The 22,500-nt window shown below is 45.8% G+C and overlaps 3 protein-coding genes across 4 annotated transcripts in view; 1 reads left to right on the top strand and 2 right to left on the bottom strand.

Moving 5' to 3' along the window:
• The window catches only part of LOC126570965 (BTB/POZ domain-containing protein 6-B), a 13,868-nt gene extending 8,480 nt beyond the window's left edge, over positions 1 to 5,388 (bottom strand). The window contains exon 1 of one of the 2 annotated variants that reach the window (XM_050229124.1): positions 5,267 to 5,388. The gene's annotated coding sequence lies outside the window, so the exon portion shown is untranslated. Of the gene's footprint in view, positions 360 to 5,266 lie in introns of those variants that run through there. The other variant, XM_050229123.1, reaches the window with a different exon arrangement.
• LOC126570966 (transcription factor IIIB 90 kDa subunit) overlaps positions 1 to 9,127 on the top strand; it is a 19,095-nt gene extending 9,968 nt beyond the window's left edge. Inside the window, exons 3-4 of the mRNA XM_050229126.1 lie at positions 7,096 to 8,490; positions 8,627 to 9,127. Coding sequence (XP_050085083.1) covers positions 7,096 to 8,490; positions 8,627 to 8,760 — 1,529 coding nt within the window. The 3' untranslated portion in view covers positions 8,761 to 9,127. The remainder of the gene's footprint in view (positions 1 to 7,095; positions 8,491 to 8,626) is intronic.
• Positions 9,128 to 9,224: 97 nt separating this feature from the next.
• LOC126575228 (papilin-like) lies at positions 9,225 to 22,389 on the bottom strand. The gene is made up of 10 exons (XM_050235819.1): positions 22,128 to 22,389; positions 17,489 to 17,943; positions 17,350 to 17,410; positions 14,368 to 15,971; positions 13,079 to 14,106; positions 12,833 to 13,012; positions 12,465 to 12,635; positions 10,603 to 10,851; positions 10,106 to 10,378; positions 9,225 to 10,038 (listed from the first exon to the last, which is right to left on the bottom strand). The coding sequence occupies exons 2-10, from the start codon at positions 17,638 to 17,640 to the stop codon at positions 9,881 to 9,883; spliced, it is 3,876 nt and encodes a 1,291-aa protein (XP_050091776.1). The 5' UTR covers positions 17,641 to 17,943; positions 22,128 to 22,389; the 3' UTR covers positions 9,225 to 9,880.
• Positions 22,390 to 22,500: the final 111 nt, after the last annotated feature.

The following is a 22,500-nucleotide window of genomic DNA, read 5'->3' as shown; positions in this document are numbered from 1 at the left end:
GTTCGCCATTAGAACGCGTCGATGCGTAGAGTAACTCCGATCCGACCGACTTAACCACCGCTCCCGTCGTCGCCTCTGGTCAGTTTCACACTTTTTAGCGCACTCGGGAGCGCACCCCACCGGGCACCTAAGGGTGGTGCACTCAACACACACGGCACCGGCGCACGGAGGACACAGTAAGGGAATTGGCAAGCTGACAATGAATTAGTGATGACCGTCGTCGCAGTCGTCGTTGTCCGTCAGCCGGGAGCGTGCGACTGGAACGAGCGAATCGGGGACGGGACCCACGGCAGTACCACCGGCTCGCTAATGGGACTCAATTTGTGTGTCAACGCGGTGAGGCCGGTGGCTACCAAACACCGGGCACACGAAGGTAACCCAGTGAGGCTAAACGATAGCTAATAATCAATTGATAACCGGCGCGCTCGTTGCAGTCTAGCGTGCCTCTGGCCAACCACTTCGGCACTGGGCTGATTGGCCGGATAACTGGGCATTACTGTTGCATTGAGGCTCTGGAATGCGAATGCGATTGTGGCGCCGGAGCGATACGGTGCTGACCTCTGCCCTATCCGGTACGGGAGGGCCGTGCACGAAGCGAACGACGACCTATGGCAAGGAGGCCCGCGAATCTTATCGCACAGCACAACCCACCGATAATGCCACCACTGCTGCGTGTTAGTTTCTCTGTTCGGTTCTGAAGTCACTTTTGGAAGTAGTAGGAGTCGAGCCTTTACGAATGAGAGCAACGAAACAACAGCGCTCGGAAACATGATGCTCTTATCAGTGGAGTCACGAACGCGATTGTGAATTAGCCGTCTAGCGTCGCAAGCTTATCTAAATCCCGCTGCTACTAAAGGCTTCCAAAGAGTATCAAAGAGTATTCCTCCTTAATGGGCTTGATGTAAACAAAACACAAGTGGTTCACAAGTTTACACAGCCTGCTGCCCTTCAATGTATAACTTTTGCAGATTTTTTCGTAAAATTAAAATGTTATTTGAAGGGATTTTTGTTTTCTAAATATTATCCACCAGCTGCAAATAATAATGCTCTTCTTTCCGCTACGTTACGGTTCGTTTACAATTAAAAAAATGCTGTTTTAACGACAAAACGGTTGACCCACTTTTCGACATAATTTGTATTTGATTAAGTACTGCTCTAAATGTAATTGTCCTATCGATTTAAAAGAGGTCTGCAGTCAGATCTTGGGACTACAGCGGAAATTATATATTTTTTTATTAATGTTATTTTTGCTATGAAGATACTATTCGCCATTTAACATGACAATGGAAGATCATGGTATATTTTACATTCCTATTCTTCCTCCGCTTTTCTTTCAATACGAGGCACATCTATTTCCGAGCATTTGAATCGTCAACATTATTCACAAGCGTGATGCTACTTCTTATGAAGCCCTTAGTATAATCAATATTCAGTTTGAATTGGATCGTCATCCAATGTTTGTGCCACTGTATAACTCTTTAAAACATCTTTTTTAATGGCAAAAACTACGGTGTAAATTTTAGAGTCGATGGAGTGTGGTCGCTATATGTTGCAAACACCAAGCGAGCGAGAGCAAGGCTGTTGTTTGTTGGAAAATAGAAGCAATAAAATGATTTTTTTCCTATTGACCTTTCACAGGCAAGTGAAATTGTCTGAATCATTTAACATAAACAATAGATTTGAATTACGTTCATTTGATTTTGATTACGTGGCTCTTTAAAATAAAATGACCAACGAGCAACAAATGGGGTCAGTTTCAAACTAATCATCTGTAAACTTTATGCCGGGACTGTCTTTGAGTAAAACCTACACAACAGGTAAACTTGTAGCAACCGGCAAATGGCCACCATGTCGTCTGGCCATCTCGAAATAACACCAACCAACATTGGGAGTCATTTCAATCTCGATTAGCATTCTAATTGTACCGCATGCGATGCCATTGTCGAGAAAACAATAATTTTCCCGTCGATACATGCTGGCTGCCGCTGCAGTTGTAGTGGTGACCGATACTTCCGTCAATGCATGACCGTAGCCCTTGGTGAGGTCGGTCTGCCCTGGTTTACGCTCAGCTCTAAGCTTACTTAGACCTTCCAGAAGTTTCGTTTTCCTATCCGCTAGAACCGGTTCGATCGCGTACTAATAGCAACATCTGGACGATTCGATCAGAGCAAACCACGCGCAGCACCCAGCCCGGTAGCATGGCCGAGATCTGGTGACAAACACCACACCGAGTAGTGCCAGCCAGTGGGGCAGCGGGCCTGTGTACTGAACTTTCATTAATGCTCAACACCCAACCGCGCCGGAACGAACGGGTCGGTGGGTGGGTGGGTGGATGGGTGGGGAGGACCCTTATGTAATGTGCGGACTAGCGACAAATAGCGCAAATGCATGATCTCCATGGTAAGTTGCGCAATTTCTAACTCCCCTTTTCCGCGCGATGTGCATCCCGATGCAGTTGTCCGTTTTCTCTGCAGTCTACCCTCTCCCTCTGGCACTTGCTGTGAACGTAGCTGCCATGCGCTATTGCAGCGATCTTTCTCGATCCAGCCAGCATCGTTACTCCCTCAGCTCGCTCGTTTGCAGTTAAACGTGATCGTTTCACTTTCCTTGCGGCGAGAAGATACCAGCACCGGCACAAGCTATTTGCTACCACAGACAAGGCAAATCATACTGATCATCATAATCAGTATTATGGAGTGGACGATCATCGGTATGAATCACTTTGTGAGCGGTTAGTTTCACTTTTGTCTCGCAGTAGCGCAGCTGGTTTGACTTGTTGGAGTATTTTTGATGGATCTTACTAACAGTTAGATTAATATTTTATCAACAATATAAACAGAAACAAATACCAACATGTTTAGTGTAGAGTAGCACTTCCGAGCCGCTAATTTTTACAAAACACACAAAACAAAATGATGAAATTCAATTGACATTGTACAGAAATAAAGCTTTCCCATATGTCGGATCGACGATCGCACTTCTTTGATCGCGATCGCGAGTACAATCCGTTCCGAAAACTCCGTTTTCCGCTTCACTGTACCATTTGATTGTCTCGCCGACTGATCTCCTCCCCTCTGGACCGACACGGGGGGTGCAAGTGGGAAGCACAAGCGTCCGGGAACTATCGTTTTGTCGTTTGATGATGACTCTGGGTGGTTCAATGTGTGACAATGTGTGTGCTTTGCGTGTAGTAATTCACTGCTTGCTAATGTCTGGTGGGGCTGGTGCTGCTGTGACCGTTTGTGGCGCAAACGACGCGTGCAGCACGTGCTCGTGAGCTACCGAAAGTGCTCACGATGCGTGCCGGTTACTCAAGTGCATCATCATCATCAACAGCAGCAGCAGCAGCAGCCTGCAGCAACGGCAGCGAGACCAGCGGCACGTAAATCGATTGCGTAAAGCTTTGGTAACCAAATGTCCCGGTAAGCCGCTGCCCTACCCCATTGTGGTTTGCGATGAATGTAAAGAACACGGATTCAGGAATAGGCGTGAGCGGTGAAGCGTGCGGCCCGTGCACGACGCCAGTCGTAAAAGGGTGTTTACATAAAGTAGGAATCGATTTTTAAGCTTTACACCGCGTTGGGTCAAATCCCGGCACACACATCAGACAGAACGCTCTCACAAAACGAGGCCCTGTCTGGGCGACAAGTGGCCAACATCGTTTGACATTTCTCAAGCAAGCCCGCATGCTGCCACCATCAACAACCTGCCACTTCACGATCCAAGGATAAGCGGTAACGATGGCGATGGCGGCGCACGCACGTCGTGACGTGCAGTCCGGCGTGCAGTGCACAGCATGCGATGCGCGGTGTGGAGCGGTTGCGATGGAAACAAATTTTCGACGAAATACAGCCAAAAACAGCCGGTTCGGCGGGTGGAGCGAAGGAGGAGGAGGAAGGTAAAAGCAAACAGAAGAAATAACCAAAATTGACGCAGCGCGAAGGACAGCAGCTGAATAAACGACTTGGCTGGTTGGCTGGTTGGCTGGTTGGTTCCAACCAACTAAAAATTCCAACAAAAGCACCCGAAGGTCGACTATCTGTGCCACCGGTACTCTCCCGGCAGGTGCGGGCATGTTCTGAACGGAGGAGACCGTTTTGTGGAACCGTTCGCCGGCCACGAACCATCTAAACTACGGCCAACGCCAACAACAACATACGGCGCGGGACGGGTTCGTCGCTTAGCGTTGAAGTTCTTTGTTCTACATTCAAACGGTTCTCTCGTTGCCAAGCAACCGGGGTCGGATCGACCACCGGTCGTTAGTAAGCAGTAGAATCGAACAGTCACGGTTTGGTGATCATAAAAACACGTCTTGTGGTCAATAATGAATGCTGGAAAATCTAGAACATGTCGCTCGGTGCACCGCGTGTCACTGCGTGCGTGCGTGGGTGCCTGCGTGCGTGCGTGCGAACCCCCCCTGGCTCGTGTACGGAATCATCTCGAACACACGCATCTGGGGTGCCCGCATTACCGGTTAACGATCTCGTTACCAGGTACACGCCTCCTCGTGCGCGGTGCGTCTAGTGACATGTCACCGGTTCGCAAGGCCACTCGGAGCCAGGGGCGTGAGGAGGCCGGCCATGTAAGCGGCGCTCTCTCGCGTTGACACCGATCGCAGTAGAGTAGGTGTCCCAGTTGCGTTCTGTTACTTCTATCTCGTTCAACAGTTCCCCACTGTTGGTGCATTCTGTCACTTTGGGGCCCCTTTTTTGGTCGCGATCGACTGGGCGCCACAAAAGCGGAAACCGGTTCGGACAAAAACAATGAGCACAAAACACCACAACCACACCACACACCTGCCGTTGCCGTGTGCATAGTGAGGAGACCGCCAAATCTGCGGCGAGTCTAAAGTTTCACGGTCATCCGGTTGTTTTTTTCGCCGATTTCTGTCCACCATTTCTTTCCACGCCACGCACACGCGCGACGCACAGGGTTGCCAAGGTTTTCGGGTCGTTTCGGTTTCGCGTCCATCGCCACCACATCATGGCCTCCTCTACTTCACCATTCCACCGATCCACCGATCCACCGATCATGTTATCCGGTTTTTGGATAACCGTTACAAGCGCGCGCGCGCTGCTGTATTGTTCTTCACGTGTTTTTTTTTTAAACCCTTCTTTGTTTTACTTTTCTGTTTCCGTTTTAATAGCCGTCTTAATAGTGTCCCTCTCACTTAGCACGCAACTCTCACTTCACGGTATGGCCGCGCAACGCGTTGTCCCAGGAGTAGCCCCATCGCTGATGCTGTTGGCGCGGTTGTTTTACTTACTCCTTACGATCTCCGTAGAACACAACTGTAGCAATGGTTACTGCGATCAAGGGCTTCTTGCTGCTGATGCCGGTTACGGTTTGAATTCCTGCGCTCCCACGACGAGCGTTCGATTGCACTGCTAGAATCCGACTGAACCACCCTCCCACCCGAAACGGCCGGCTGGGCCTGGTCTGCTGCTGCTGCTGCTGCTGCTGCCATCTGATTAGCGGGCTCGGAGGAGATGGTGGCCGGCACTTTTGCATCCCTACTCCGTGGCGCACACACGCCACCGTTCGCGGCTATCTCGCTCTTGCTGCTGCTGTTGCTTTTGCTCTGCTTCTCTCGCTACGCACCCGTCATGCCCGTCATGGTATGCTGACCTCCGGCGTTGCCAGTGGTGCGAGCGACTCGCAACAACCCGCCCCGGAGCCTCCGCCGATGCCATGCGGTGTGAGCATCTTTTGAGCAAAATCGACGGATGCGCATGCGAGCGTTTGTGTGCTTCGAATAGTGGGGGGTGTGTATGTGTGTTGACATTTGAGTTGCAGAATTGCCACAAGCGCGCCCGTCCGCGATCATTTTCCACCGATTTTCTCGGTCGCTCCTCACACGACGCCGCCTGTTCCAAGGTTAGGTGAGAAAAGGGAAAACAATAATTTGGTAGTCCCCCACACTTCGCCGAACAAGCAAACATCCGCGGACGGGTGTGGAGCTGCGGACGATCGCACACGAACAGCAGATATAGATCTGCTATGTCGTTCGCAGATCAGCGTGCTTTCCGGCGGACTCCACCGTAGCTGGTTGAGTTAATGATTTCGATGCAGACCTTCGCCGAGCGGTAAGGTAACAGCCAAGGTTCCTTTCGTCTCACTTTATCATTCCGAATCCGAACCGTCACCAGCGATAGTTTATCGCTAGAGCGCGAGGGCGCGCGCGATCGAAATGTGGAAAGGAGCTAACCGAACCAAACAAATGCGGTGGCGTAACGCGGTGGCACGCGGATTGTGAAATCGCATTTTGGCACTTGGCGTATCGAAGCTATTCTATAACGCCCTGCTGGTTCCCCCGCTGGATCACTAACTCACCGGAAAGTAGCTAAAGGGCCGTGGCGGCGACGGGGACGGGCGGCTACCTGTGCATGTTGCTGCACCCCGTGAGATAGGTCATGCGGATGGATCGAAAGCAGGAACTGATTTCACCGGCAAGCAGAACTGGTTGCATTTCCGCCAAACGTCCGAATGCGTTGCAAACCGTTGCAACCACCGAGCACCGAGAGAGTCATCTACTATTACTTTTACTTTCATTCCCAGCTGGAAGCGGGTGGGGCGGGAGCACCGCTACTCGCTTATGTTGGATTAAAGATCGTTGCCTTACGTAACGCTTGGTTTGCTTATGATCAATGGGCCGAGCCCGCGATGCAACGTTAGGGAATGGTCGCTTTGCTCTCATGGCATTAGGTTTTGCGATTTTTAAGTCGATCAATTGACTCCATAAAAACCCCTTGGGAGGTGATTAAACTCACTTCTCGCGGAAAACGTAGTGGATGACCACCGCGCGCTAGGTCAATGTTAAACAGCTCCCTAATTCGATCTGATGAGTACCGTAAACATGATCATAACGCTCGGTTTTATTCGGTTTGTTTACAATCTGCCATCTGCTATCCATTTCCTCGATCACGCCTGATGCACGCCGAGGATCAGTTTTATTGATCAACTGAGCTTATCGTTCATTTTTAGTATCGTTTTGTGTGGTTTATCGTTTATAGTCTCCATCACTTCCGTACGTACAAACTGATCTTCAATGATGTTCCGCTTTTCTTCTCTTCCACTATGCCGCCTACCTCTCAGATCCATGCATTTATATTATGCGATACGCGAACAAGCTGGACTTTCGGGAGAAAACGCACGAAGTGTCGATGACGGCGCAGCGGTTGGTGCAGAGAATGAAGAAGGATTCCATCCATTCGGGTCGCCGTCCCTCCGGACTGTGTGGTGCTGCGTTACTGTTGGCCGCCAGGATGCACGATTTCGGCCGTACGCCGAACGACATCGTGCGGATCGTGAAGATTCACGAGTCGACGCTACGGAAGCGGCTGTTCGAGTTTGGCGAAACACCCAGCAGTGCCCTGACGGTGGACGAGTTTATGGCGGTCGATCTGGAGGCCGAACAGGATCCGCCTGCGTTCAAGGCGGCCCGCAAGAAGGACAAGGAACGGCTGCAGAAGCTGGAGGAGCAAACGACGGAGTTTAATCAGCTGCAGGCCGAAATCGATGCGGCACTCGATCGTGAGATGAATGGTCGCGGTGGCAAGCGACGCCGGTCGAAGTATGATTTCATCGAGCTGCAAGACAGTGATCAATTCATCGAGGAGTCCAACCTGTCCGTCATCAGAGAGTGCGTGAGCGATGCGGGTGTGGTGGATGGGACGACCGAGCCCGATCCACAGGGGGGTGGAGGAGCAAAGGTAGAGCACAAAGCATGCATCCCCGAAGGGCTGAAGCCGGATCTGAAGGCGATGTGCAAGGTGGAAGTGGCGGTACCGGAAAAGGCAAGCGAACAAGATGACGGTGAGCTGATAACGGACGATCTGAACGATGACGAAATGGACGCGTACATTATGACCGAGGAGGAGGCCAACACAAAGAATCAGCTGTGGATGCAGCTGAACGAGGAGTATTTGAAGGAGCTCCAGGTGAAGGAAGAGCGAGCGGCCAAGCAGCGCGAAGAGGGCAAACCGGAAAAGAAGAAGCGCCGCACGACGAAACGGAAAGCGATCGGTCCCTCGTCAACGGCTCGCGAGGCGATCGAGAAGATTTTGCAGGAGAAAAAGATATCCAACAAAATCAATTACGATATTTTGAAAACACTAACCGATGGTGGTCCCACGGGAGGTGAGCCAAGCAGTGCTCCCACGGTGTCAACTTCATCAACCACCACCACCACCTCCACCGCCGCCGTCGCGTCCACTAAAGGGAACGATATTGACATTCTATCGTGGGTGCGCCAGAAACCGGAAAAAGTGTTGTCCGGTGGGAGCACTACGTCGAAGAGCGAGGGGAACACCAGCGGCGGCGGGGGGTCAGCTGGAAACACAAAACCATCTCCAAACATTGGTCCACTGGGATCATCGAGAAAGAGGCAGCAGCCCGTGCTGCAGGCTACGCTACCGGTGGTAGTGTCCGACGGGACCGAAGATGTCACAAAGATGAAAGAGGGCGGCAGTACGCCGAAAGCTGCTCAAGGTAAACCAGTCGTGACGGTGCCATTGACATTGACGTGGCCCGCTCTAATATGCAGATGCGCTGCGGCGTGTTCTGAGATAGGAAAAGGATGATAATAATGGAACATTGGTCCGAAACATTTGGATTCTTTTTTCAGACACCATCGACGACTTTGATGAGGAAGTGGACGGTGAACCAGAACCGGAACCGGAATCGGAACACAAATCTCTGGCCGATATGCTCAACACGGGCGACGATGATGACTACTATGACTATGAGGAGGATTACTAGGGGCTAGGCTATCGTGGCGTAAAGTTAATGTAGATCTTTTATAAACTACACTCATGTTAGGAAGTTAAGCATAGGTTTTATGTAATAGGAACATATTTTAATATTTCAGGTGCTATAGCATCTTGTGCAGACGCTTTCAATGAATGCGTATATATTTCATTTCGTATAATTTCGTTAACCATCCTTGTTTAATGATTGCAATAGCTCTATTTGTTACCATCCAATGTGTTGGCAACGGATTAAATTGGCGTTTCTTTGAGTGCAGTTCTGTTGCGTTGTCCTAGCGATTTCACAGTTAAACAGAAACATAATGTGTTTAGCGATAATCATCGTCTGTTAATACATATTCTCCTATGATAGTTTCCAATCACGTCAAGGGTGTTTCATTTTATCAGAGGCAACAGCCGACAATGGAACGCGAACGGAAAGACCACAATGTGTCCACGCTAAACAGCGTTTGCATCTTGCTTACAGGGTGATCCAGAAAAGCAGTAACAATTTTTTTAAGAGTTCAGTATTGTAACATCGAACATGGGCTAGTCGCGAAATTTCTTCTGGAAAATTGTCTGACTGTACTCTTTCGAGTGGTACAAAGAAGGTTTCAAAATGAACGTCATAAGGAAAGAAGCACATTCATCGGAATCTGGAATAATCTGATCGTAGCCTGAACAACTCACATTATATTTAAAAAAATGATTGCATTGAATTGTACTTGCTGCTAATTTTGAATTTAGATTTAGAATTTCTTGTTTGTGTTGCATCAGCGTTTCGTTGCCCTTATCAAATGTGTCTCGGCTAAATAGATACAGTAGCAGACCCAAAAAATGCTCCATGGGGGGGACGGAAATATATGTGAACGCATTCAGCTAATGCAAAATATCAATTTATTTCTTTTGTATCGCTGCTTTCATAGGTTGTGGTGACAATGATTTTATTATTTATACCAAAAATACATGCTTCGATTTCGATTTCGAGTTTTGATTTTCAACTAAACGGGAAATAGATCCGCTATTGAGTAAATTCACGTAAAATTTTATTAGTTCCCTGTTTGTAACAGATAGGATTAGATACTTCCGAATGACGTAAACGAGCAAAGGAGCTCATGTTAAAAAAGGCATTTTTATGTTCGTTTCTTGCTCACATTTATCTGACCAGCCAACGTACACGATCGGCAGCAGAACTTTTTATAATGCTTGTGTGTGCACAAGTGTCCAGCGACGATAAAATCGCATTTGGCTAGTAGCTGGTTATCGGTACAACCTGGTGGCACGTAGATACCTGAAATGAAAATCACAGCAAAGTTTTACCATGACCCGATTTAAAATTCGTCAAACACTTAACTCACCTTCCACGTGCAAAATTTGTTCTTGGAATGCTTCCGAATGTTCGTTTTTGGCGAGACATTTGTATTGACCATTATCAGATTGTATAGCTCCAGTTACAACCAGCAGATTCTCGTCGGTAATGTGAATACGTTCGGTAGGTACCATAATCTTTCCATTCTTGAGCCAGCTCACTTTAGGTTTTGGATATCCATCCACCGTACAGTTGATGGTAAAGTTGCTGTTCCGATCTACATTGTTGCCCTTCGGGAAGTGTATTGCTACCGTAACGGGAACTGATACAGTTTTAAAGACGAAACAGATGTTAAGCATGATTTAGTACGAATCCATCTGGTTCAACAATGTTGGCTTCATCGATAATGAGCCCACTAATATCATAAGTATGAGATGGTGCAACTCAAAGGATTAGCATCTTAAAGAATCTTGGGAAAGCGATAAATGATTAATGCAGCGCCGTGAAGCATAGATGGAATGCTACCATACTCTGGAATCTGCTTACAAATGGTAACGTTTTGCACTGGCTCAGGAGGGCGTCTTTTGGGAGCTTCCGTTTCTGTTGGTTTCTGCTTTGCTCCACCATCGATACATTGATTGATACATGCCGGTTCATCCACAAAGTTGTTGCCATTGCCACCGCATCCACCGTAGAAGAACTGACGGCAACGGTTATCCTTCGTGTCAAAGTACCAGTGAGCCGTGAAGTTCTGGCATTCACCCGTCTCCGCCGGAAGGAAGCACGTGTCTTTTTCTGTTAAAAACCACATTCAGTTGAGAATTGTAAATTAGACTTAAAATATCAGTTTCATCCTTATAAGGATGGTAGGTAGCGTGTATTTTCGTTTCAACCAAACGGAGTAAGAGTTCATGCGGCAACATCATTGGTGTTTCCCGAATTAAGTTAAAATGTAATGAGTCGCTGTACTGCTACATTTTAGGTCAATATGTCCCTTTGTACACCGAACCATTGTTTTGTGATTGCTAAAGCTTGGAACACGTAATATTTGGTCGCATGAAGCGTTGAAGAGAAATAAGCTAAACACATGGTAAAGGTGTCATTTTGTAAAAGTATTTCATCTAGCTATCCATAAAAAGTAGCGATTAAATTATTGGGCCACGTTGTGTATGAATTTACGCACTTTTGGTTTTACACGACACATCATTTTCTGCACAGTAGAGAAAGAAGTCTCATTGATCATTTTTTCATACCATTTGTACATTAGAAATGGATTTTTTTTATCATTTTACATTGTTTCTTAAGTTTTTGTTCCAAAATAGCCCAATATGATGGTATTGGACGATACCGTGGGCAATTTGGAGGATTGAAGATTTTTGGTATGAAATCAATGCTGTTGTTTCGATATCAACTTATGATCTCTGTGCAGTAGTGGCAGCTTGCTAAGTCGGGTCAAAACTTAACGGGACCTTTATGAGACATAATAAAAGGTAGAATGATCTTTTCCAGATATTTTTCTTTATGCAAACGGCCATTCATGGAGCCTCCAATCAAGAAAACATTCGTTTTCAAACATAATGATGATTCGAACATAATGACAGATTACTTGCCAAATGAGCAGTTTACGAGCAATTTTATCTGCGAAAATGAACTAAAACCTTCCTATCGTATTCCCTCTATGACTGTTTAAGTCAAATTTGCCTCCCAGTTTTGGCCAAAATGCAGTTTTACGCAAAATTCATCGTTCATCAAACCGCATGGTTCAAAGTTGGTCTACAATTGTCCGTACGGCTTCCTTGCATGGATTTGGGCAATCAAGCATTGTTCTTTGGAACTATTTCTGACTTGATACCATCTCTAACCTTCCCACAAAAATATTTGTCGAACTCTAATTGCCCCTGTCGTAAGTTTTTTGGACAAATTACACTTAGAGATTCAGCAACGTTTGAATATGGTATTTCCAGCTTTGCTTGAAATTGAGGGGATTTTTCTCCAGCCAAATCGAGTTTTCATAGTGAGTATGTAGACCTTTTTTCGTGTTCCATCGGCGATAACTTTTCAAGTTAAAGATAAAAACTAAAAGATAGATTTATAGAAAATCAAATTTTGGGAGGGTACCCGGAAGCTAAGGTTTCTATGGTGATTAGAAATTAGTTAAAACAATGACCTCTGTGTCTGGCCGGCACGGGACTGTGGATTAGGGTTAAATAGACATCCACAAAGTAGCAAAGCGACCACTAGGAGCGCTACAGTGAGAAAAAGAATGCGGCCAAATATTAAGTGTTTCAAGCTTTAAATGTTCCTAAAGGATATTCGTGAAGGTTGTGTTTGTTCGAACAAGGAATTTTCTTACTTTCGGGGTTGCCCATTATTTTTTCTCTTTCACTTTCTTTCTTTCTCTTACTTACCAACTTTCGGTGGACATTGCGCTTCGCATTGGTCGCGCGAGACATAGTTATTGTCATTCCCACCACAACCGGTAAAGTAAAAGGGCATGCATTTGTTACTGTCACCGGCAAAGTACCAGCGGGCTTGCTGGACCTCGCAGTTACCCACATCGAGTCGCTGGCTGCAACTCGCTGTGTTGTTGGCGATTTGGGATGCGCGTTTGTGACCATCAGCCAACAGTTAGATCAAGTATGCAAGAAAAAAGCGATCGTAACGCAGGGAATTGTCATATTCAAAGAAAAATTAAAACAAATAGATAATCATATAGAACCCAGGAGAACGAGTTAAATAACGGAACACCAATCGACATTACCAGAGCAATACTTACGTTTGTGTACACCTGGCTTCTTGCAGTGATAGTTACACGATGCCTCTGACCGGTAGTTGTTCTTATTGCCCTTGCAACCACCATAGGAGAACGGCTGGCATGCAACGGTTTCCTTGTCGTAATACCAACGTTCAAAGGTACCATTACAGGGTCCATGTTCCATCGGCTGCTCACATGGCGCTGAAAAGAGAAAATATCATTCACGATCACCAAAACTCTAAACGAGGATCTCTACAGGTCTCTTACTTTTGGAATCATCCCAACTACACAACGCCTTACAGTCTTCCTGCTTCTCGAACCGATTGTCGTTACCAAGGCACCCACCGTACGTGAATTGGGAGCACAAATTGCGCTCCGCATCGTAATACCACCTATTGTAGTGTCCAGTGCATGGTCCAGTGATCTTGGGTAGGTGGCATACATCCTTACCAGGAGGTGTTTCGCAGACGGCCTTACACTCGTCAGCGGAATCAAAACGATTTTTGTTACCGTCGCAGCCTCCATACCAAAACCGTCCACAACCACCATATTCCACCTCGAAGAAATGCTTGACGACGAAGGTGTCACATGGGCCCTTATCCTTCGGTAAGGCGCAAGCCTTTTGCGGTGACTCAGGTACATCCGTACACCCTTCAAACTTGCTGCCCTGCGCCTCGGTAATTCCATCTGGACAGCAACCGTACTTGCTCTCCGCACAGGTACAGCCCTCTCCATCGGGACCCTTGGCCACCGTCTGGCCATCGGAGCAACATTTGAACTCACTGTGAGAGCAATGGCATCCATGATTGTGCGGTCCCTTGGCCTGTGTGACACCATCGGGACAACATCCAAACTGGTACGCATGGCATGGACATCCCTTGTAGTTCGGTCCCAGTGCTTCCGTCTCCTTATCCGGACAGCAACCATGCTCCGTGTACTGACAACCACATCCTGCATTTCCATATCCACGCGCTGACGTCTTGTTGTCGGGACAGCAACCATACGGTGAGTATTCACACTCGCAACCTTCTTGGTTCGGTCCCTGGGCTGGCACCACATTATCCGGACAGCATCCGTACGGTGACTGCACGCAGCATCCTTCGCGATTGTGGCCATGCGCTGGAGTTTTACCATCGGGACAACAGCCGAATGGTTCCTTGGTGCATGGTTCGTACCCTGAACTTTTAATCGACTGCTCCGTGACATCAGATCCCACGAGCGCTGTCGTGTCCGTTGTGTTCTCGGCGCTACTTACATCGGTAGATGATCCTTCCACCGCCTCCGTAGTACTGACACTATCGGATGTATCGGAAACGGTGACAGTAGTACTTACGATACTGTCCTCGGTCGTAATCTGAATATCCGAAGATGCAGCGATCACGGTCGTGGACTGATCATCACTCACTGTGCTAGATTCATTCTCTGTCGTGCTGGTGTCCAACTCTGTAGTTTCCGTCGTCACGTCCGTGGAATCCGTCGAAAAGAAGTCTACACTCGAAACCGACACTGATGTTTCGGACGAATCATCAAGAGAAGAAGTTGCGGAAGATGAAGGCTCCGTAGTCGATGGTTGCTCTTCATCAACAACTCCTGGACAACCCACGGATTTTGGATTCTTGCCTTCGGTAGAACCATCATCACAACATCCAAACAGGCTGATAACACACCCAGCTACCGTGGTCGTTTCAATCGGGCATTCCTCATGATCGTTACCCTTGGCCGGCGTTTCATTATCCGGACAGCAACCGAACAGCGTGTCGACGCAATCCACTTTCGGACATCCTTGATCCTTGGGACCTGTCGCTGGAGATAACCCATCAGGGCAGCAACCATATTTGGTCTCAATGCACGACGCTGAAAGAGAGCAGTTCTCATCGATTGATTCCGATGCGGATAGTACACTATACTCGTAGTGAATACTGGCATTCGTATCCTTAATTATCATCGCCAAGTATACTGAGTCCTTCGTCGGTCCCAGGCACGTCAATCTGTCCGGAGCACCAAAACGATCCGGACCTTTCTCATACTGCCAATTGCAACCGGCAAAAGGAAATGTCTGCGAAGAATCAATCAACCGATTCCCGTTCAGATGAAAGTAGCCGGTCTCATTTCGAACCGCTAAATAGTGTCTAGTTGGTACTGCTGCGTTGATCGTCACGTTTATAGCCCCGCTCGGAATAAGCAGCATATTGTTGTAGCCAATATGAAGGGTTTTAGCATCCAGAAGCCCTCTGATGCTATTCCAGGCGCTATGACAATGCGGACATGCTTGTTGACCACACTTCTGTGTCGTGGCTGGCTTTTCATTTGCATTGCACAGAGCTTCATCTACTTCCCGGAGTGAGCTTTTACTGTTGCAAGTAACATGACGGGACTGTACACCACCGCCACAGGTGACGGTACACGGTTGAAATTCGGTATACATCCAGGAATAACTGTGCGGTTCATCGACCGGTGCCGCTGCTGACGACACACTGTACTCGTACTGCACGCCAACGTTGCGATCCTTCGTCAACAGGACCAGATACACCGATTCCGTCGTCGGACCGAGACAAGTCAGTCTGTCTGAAGCGGCGAAACCCTCCAGACGACGCTCATAGTGCCAATAGCACCCGGCAAAACGGATGGTTCGCGGGAAGTCCAACCGGTTGTTTCCGTTCAGGTGATAGAAGCCGGTCAGATTGCGTATTGCTAGATAGTTGTGCCCTTTCGTATTGCTAGATAGTTGTGCCTTTGATGGTGCCCTTTCGTTGATCACCACGTTCGTAGCGCCGCTCGGAATAAGCAACAGGTCGTTGTAGCCTTTCTTCAGGTCAGTCTGGTCCAGGAGACCATTCACGGTCTTGCAGGAGCTACCATCGCCACGACAGACGCGACATTTGTCTTCCTTGGCTTGCGATCCCAGCATCATATCGCATCCGACCGGTTGACAGGTTCCATCGACACACACGTCCAGCGATCCGTCATTGCAACGCGTTCCATCGATCACCTTCGATCGGTGGCGATAATAGAATTGCTCGCCAAAGCGCATGCAGTTTAGCTCGCAAGGATTTGGTGCGCTTGTGTACGGTATCCACTGGTACCGATGGCCCTCGAACGGAACGTCATTGAACTCCGAGCACTGCTGTTTGCGGAAGTCGTGCTCTCGTTCTGGACAGTGCTGTTTTGATGAAGAATCAGATTTAATTAATTTTACCATTGTCTTAACCATTCTCCAACTTAACGTATGCATTAAAAAAAAGAGACAAAATTTGAATGGCGATAAAAAATAAACTATGACAGATAATTGAGTTCTGTAAATTACATGTGAAAAGGGGGTTTATCAGTTTATCAGCAAAAAAATTCTACGCCATTCCGAGTAGGATTCTGGAAGTTAGACGGTAATTTCGACATGATAGTCAAAAACATATTTGTGCACATGTTTTTCAACTATTTCTGTGTCTTTTCATTTAATTCCTCTTCCGTTTTTCCAATAAAATTGTTAAAATAGATCCTATGTTTAAAGTTAGCCCAGAAATTTTCGATGGGCAGCAGCTGGGGGACGTTGAGCGGTTCCGCAATCTTTGGTATGACATTGGTACTCAGCCGCTTCATTTCGTCAAACGATCGCTTAGCGTATCGTTTCTGGTCAGACTCCGCGATCTTTGTACTATTAGTGTTCCTTGATGATTGACGCAACCTTCTGCAGTCACTTTGCATAATTAATTTTCCAGATCACGACCAGTTCGGAGTTAAAGAAGGGCAGCTGATTGTTAACCAATGCAGGGCCTTCTTGAGGAACTTGGTGTGTGACTGAATTTCACTTTAGAGCTCACTTTCTTCGTGCGGGAAGTAAAATATGAAGTGCCTTTTAATAATTTTTCATCCAGAATGAGATAGGCATCGTGTTCATCCACCACCGCCTTGTCGCGATGCGCCAAAAAAAATAACTTGACGATCGTGGTCATCCGCTGTCGCTGTGACATTAATTGCTGCTCCGAGATTAGTGGCCGGGATATTCGCTTTCTGACATGTATGCCTATGTACTCCAGATACTTCTTAATTATTTGGGACGTTGCACCGATCTCACGTCCAATCGCACGCAGCGATGTAACCACTTTTTCCTCGGTCTCGGTCATCAGCATCCTTTGGAGGTTTTGGTCGGTCGAAGTCGTCGCCGGGCAGAACCATGCCTTCTCGTGATGCTATTATTGTTAGGCAATAGTGCCAAGATCTTGTAGATACTGAAACGGCCATATCCGGCACTCACAAAGTGTCACACGGTAATCTTTTTGATCGCGTCAGGATACCGTTTTTGAAATGCGCAAACCTCGGAACGAAGTTGCTTCGCTTTTTTCGCCATCACGATTAGAGTTCGACTGATAGAGCTTTCAAATTTTGCCTGATGACTCATAGATAACAACTATTGATGCTGCAATTTTAGTTTCTGCAGTGCGATTACTGGTTTGCCCATGAAAAATCGGCAAATTTTGTCTCTTTTTTTTAATGCATACGTTAATCCTTGTCTTTGTACGTTTTGGTAATGAAAAATTAATCACCTGAGTATTGCAAGAGAAGTACTTCTTCGTTCCTCCCGTGCAGTCAGGTGTGCCATTATCACTGTTTGGGGAATAAATAGAGCTAGAAATCTTAGAGATGTGCCAATAATAAGCGCAGTAATTGGCAACGTTCACTCACTCAGTGTTCAGACATTCTCGTTCCTGGTACGCTATGCCACCACCACACGGTCGAGAACACGGTGAAGGAGCACTCCAGTCACTCCATCTATCGTTACGCAATCCCTCGCCGCCTGGTATAATGAAGTTCTCTGAAATACCACCACTAACCATAGCATTTGCCGTGATGACCGAACTGAGGATAGCGAATCACCTATTAGCCTTTGCTCAGGGTAACTCCATCCAATTGTCGGTATCGAAGATTAATGCAAATAATTAATTAATCAGCAAGATGCTGCTAGTTTTGTTCTTCATTGCATTTTATAAGCTGTTAGAATATTTTCGTTTATTGTCTATTATCTTAAGAGTGTTTTGCTATCGTTTGGGGTAGGAATAAGTCATTTTTTTTTGGATACTTGCCTTTTCGTCGTACATATTAGCTGGCAAGTCAGAATTATAACAAGTATATTTGAATATCTGAAAACGAAAACATTACAATTAAATGATTTACATTATTTATTTCAATCCAATAGATTTGTTAAATCATGGTTGAAAACTAAATACACTGATCCACTAGGTAAGGAAAAATTACTTTTAGATGGATCGGTCAGTTCAAAAGCGATTGTTGTTCTATGCAAGATATGGAAATAAAACTGCTCGAGCCATATTCTCTAAGCCTAAAGGAAAAATGGTCGGAGGGGAAAAACCAATCAGCACCATATGGAGATATTAATACCGTTTGATCATTTAACCGCTCGTTTGATGGTCTCTTAAACACACAATCAGTTTTTCATTGTAGCTATGATATCCCAGGCCGCGCAATCACCAGTCACAAGATATACACCATGTTTTCGTCAACTTCATGCATACGTATATAAATCTGCCAATAAACGGATCGTGAGAATCGGGAAAACCCAGCCAACCGACAGACAGTTCATACACAAACATACACACCTATACATCAAACACTATGAAAGGCCATAGTTAGTAGGGTCCTGATAAGGCCAATCATACCACTGCTTCCTTCTCAGATGGGAAAATTCAGCATTAGCAATCCCCAATATCCTCTGTACTTCCATAGTGACCTTCTTCTAACGTATGCATTAAAAAAAAGAGACAAAATTTGCCGATTTTTCATGGGCAAACCAGTAATCGCACTGCAGAAACTAAAATTGCAGCATCAATAGTTGTTATCTATGAGTCATCAGGCAAAATTTGAAAGCTCTATCAGTCGAACTCTAATCGTGATGGCGAAAAAAGCGAAGCAACTTCGTTCCGAGGTTTGCGCATTTCAAAAACGGTATCCTGACGCGATCAAAAAGATTACCGTGTGACACTTTGTGAGTGCCGGATATGGCCGTTTCAGTATCTACAAGATCTTGGCACTATTGCCTAGCAATAATAGCATCACGAGAAGGCATGGTTCTGCCCGGCGACGACTTCGACCGACCAAAACCTCCAAAGGATGCTGATGACCGAGACCGAGGAAAAAGTGGTTACATCGCTGCGTGCGATTGGACGTGAGATCGGTGCAACGTCCCAAATAATTAAGAAGTATCTGGAGTACATAGGCATACATGTCAGAAAGCGAATATCCCGGCCACTAATCTCGGAGCAGCAATTAATGTCACAGCGACAGCGGATGACCACGATCGTCAAGTTATTTTTTTTGGCGCATCGCGACAAGGCGGTGGTGGATGAACACGATGCCTATCTCATTCTGGATGAAAAATTATTAAAAGGCACTTCATATTTTACTTCCCGCACGAAGAAAGTGAGCTCTAAAGTGAAATTCAGTCACACACCAAGTTCCTCAAGAAGGCCCTGCATTGGTTAACAATCAGCTGCCCTTCTTTAACTCCGAACTGGTCGTGATCTGGAAAATTAATTATGCAAAGTGACTGCAGAAGGTTGCGTCAATCATCAAGGAACACTAATAGTACAAAGATCGCGGAGTCTGACCAGAAACGATACGCTAAGCGATCGTTTGACGAAATGAAGCGGCTGAGTACCAATGTCATACCAAAGATTGCGGAACCGCTCAACGTCCCCCAGCTGCTGCCCATCGAAAATTTCTGGGCTAACTTTAAACATAGGATCTATTTTAACAATTTTATTGGAAAAACGGAAGAGGAATTAAATGAAAAGACACAGAAATAGTTGAAAAACATGTGCACAAATATGTTTTTGACTATCATGTCGAAATTACCGTCTAACTTCCAGAATCCTACTCGGAATGGCGTAGAATTTTTTTGCTGATAAACTGATAAACCCCCTTTTCACATGTAATTTACAGAACTCAATTATCTGTCATAGTTTATTTTTTATCGCCATTCAAATTTTGTCTCTTTTTTTTAATGCATACGTTATACGACCCAAGATTGAGAGATTGTTTGTTCTTTCAAAGATTCTACTTACTTGATCATCCTGCTCGTGTGCTACTGACTGCTGAGAGATTTCAATAAAAATTGTTTAACGAATATAAGAACGGTCGAAAATGAACTATTCATGCGCATCACTGAACTATACAAATTCAATGTACGAGAAAGTAAATGCCATGTGTAATCTTAATCCTGGGTAGATTTAAACACGTTGAAAGACTTCTTTTAATTTTTTAAATTTCTTTCCAATTTAGATCAATCACCATTATTTTTAACACGCAATGGATCTTGTAAAACCGGTGGAGTCTTAGAAGCAACTGAAATCAATTTGGAAGCTACAGCTAACCGTTACTGCGAACCGCGGTAACTGATTGCCGGCTTATCGTAAAACACTCACAAGTCGACTGATGTGGAGCGGCGTTACACTAGTGGACATAAAATTTACGTCAAGAATAAATCTTGTTATGCTCTCCCAAAAAATGTGTTTGATCGTTATCATGTCGAAAAGAAACTCCTTTTGCCATGAGTCGACACCATTACCAGAGACATAAATGTACAGTTTGTAATGAAAAAAATGTATTTTAATTTGTGGTGTATTTTTAATGGTGGTGTTTTTTTTAATTTAATTAATTAATTCGTGGTGTATTTTTTATGTTCGACACTGTAGCTTGAGGTTGAACGGTTCAAGATTTCGAATTCTGCAAGAACCACGATTCTAGAGGATTGGCACCTTATCATTGCGATTAATTCAAAGTAAAATGTATTCGCCATATATTATGCATCCCTCGACGTTGCTCAGGGCCATCATGATCGTGACCTACTTTACGTTACTGGGTAATACGCCAAGAATATTGATTAATACTGATGTAACCCGGCTCACTCTGTGGCTCTATACGGCATACTCTGTGGCTGATCAGCATTTTCAGAGCACACGTAGCCAGATGTAGGAACTGACCAACGATGGCGCTTGAACACGAGCGATTCCGAGTCGTCCCTTCGCGCCCGGATCCCTCCAACTTACTTTGCCTAACTGGTGGCTTATTCTACTCGGCCTTCGTAGTTTAGCCTGTAGTTGATCATCACGCCGAGATACTTGATCCCTTCCCTGACTGACCCGCGACTGAACCACGTGACTACCGAAATTGATCGATGCTATTTTAACTGCCCGCAGGTTCCTAACAAGGGTCTGCAGGTTATCTGCACTGCCAGTCCTACCCCGGCCATTCCCACTTTCACTGCTTCGAAATATTGCTTTGCGTTAACTAATTCTTCTTTCAAAAGTGTTCCACCAGCCAATAATAATGGATCAGCGAACCGTTGGATCGATCGTTGATGAACTCATTGGTTCGATTTTATTGTAGACCACCACGCAGCAATTCTAATGAACTCTCAACTTTATAAATACCAAGTAGCAACAGCGGCAACAAAGGCTCGAAAAGAGTGATTAGCTGTGAATCTAATAAAGCGAGCTTCCTTTTCGGTTTTTGCGATGACGATGAAACTATTAACTATGCCAAAAATAAATGAGAGATTGCGTTTTTTTTTAATTTTAAACTAATCAAGAAATAGAACCGCTGTTTAGTAAAACCTATTGACAGATGATATGCAATGTTACTAAGAGGCCACTAAGGAGCCCATAAGCGGTTTCTTTTTTGCATCTGCCATACAAAAGTGGCCGCTTATGGGCCATTTATTGGCTCTCTTTGCTTACGTTTATCTGGCCAGCCAGCGTACACGATCGGCAGCAGAACTTTTTATGGTACTTGTGGTTGCAAAAGTGTCCTGAGACGATCAAATCGCATTTGACTAGGAGCTGGTTATCGGTACAATCTGGTGGAACATAGACAGCTGGAATGAAAATCACAGACCGTTATGGCATGAATATAAATGTTAAGGATATATAAAGATTCCATTTTAACGATGAGGCTTACTAGTGGTCGAACCTGACCATTGTCTCCTAGTTGCGTCCCTTCGAAAATATCTTGGCAAATTTGAGGCAATGGTCCAAAAAGAAGAAAGAACTGAAAGATGTACTACCATGCATGTTTCCGACTGCCATGCCGAATTTTCCAGATAATGACTTAGTTTTTTTTATCATCATCTGAATATCTTTTATTTTTAATGTAAACCTAAGTGCTGTGAGGCCACCAGTATCAAACGACCGATAATGAACCGACTACAGTGAAAGCGATTGCTATTCGCTTTACATCTGATCAGATAACGAAACATAACCATCATTTATCCTTTCAAAATATCTCTTGCTCTTTCCTCTAAACTTACCAACGAATTGCTCTTGATCAAGATCCCTCGACACTCGTAGTCCTCTTGTGTTGAGTTCGTACACTGTTGCCCATCGATTGGATTTGATGTTGATAGTACACTGTACTCATATTGGATACTGGCATTCGTATCCTTAACTATCATCGCCGAATGCACTTGTTACCGGTAGCGACAGCTATCGGTAGGGCCTGGATTCTGGAGAAAGGATGAATGAAAATAACCACTGCCGTACAATTGTGTCCATTTTGTTCACGTTCTGAGTTTACGCGCCGTCTGTCGCCGGCTTATAATTAAATTCGGCGCTTATGCTGCTGTATGGGCACATTTTATCCGAAAGCTCAAAATATCTTTGAATTTTCGGTGTGACCACTTG

The sequence above is a fragment of the Anopheles aquasalis genome, chromosome 2 (assembly GCF_943734665.1).
Source record: "Anopheles aquasalis chromosome 2, idAnoAquaMG_Q_19, whole genome shotgun sequence".
Classification (NCBI taxonomy): domain Eukaryota; kingdom Metazoa; phylum Arthropoda; class Insecta; order Diptera; family Culicidae; genus Anopheles; species Anopheles aquasalis.
This window is presented reverse-complemented; position numbering and strand designations above follow the sequence as displayed.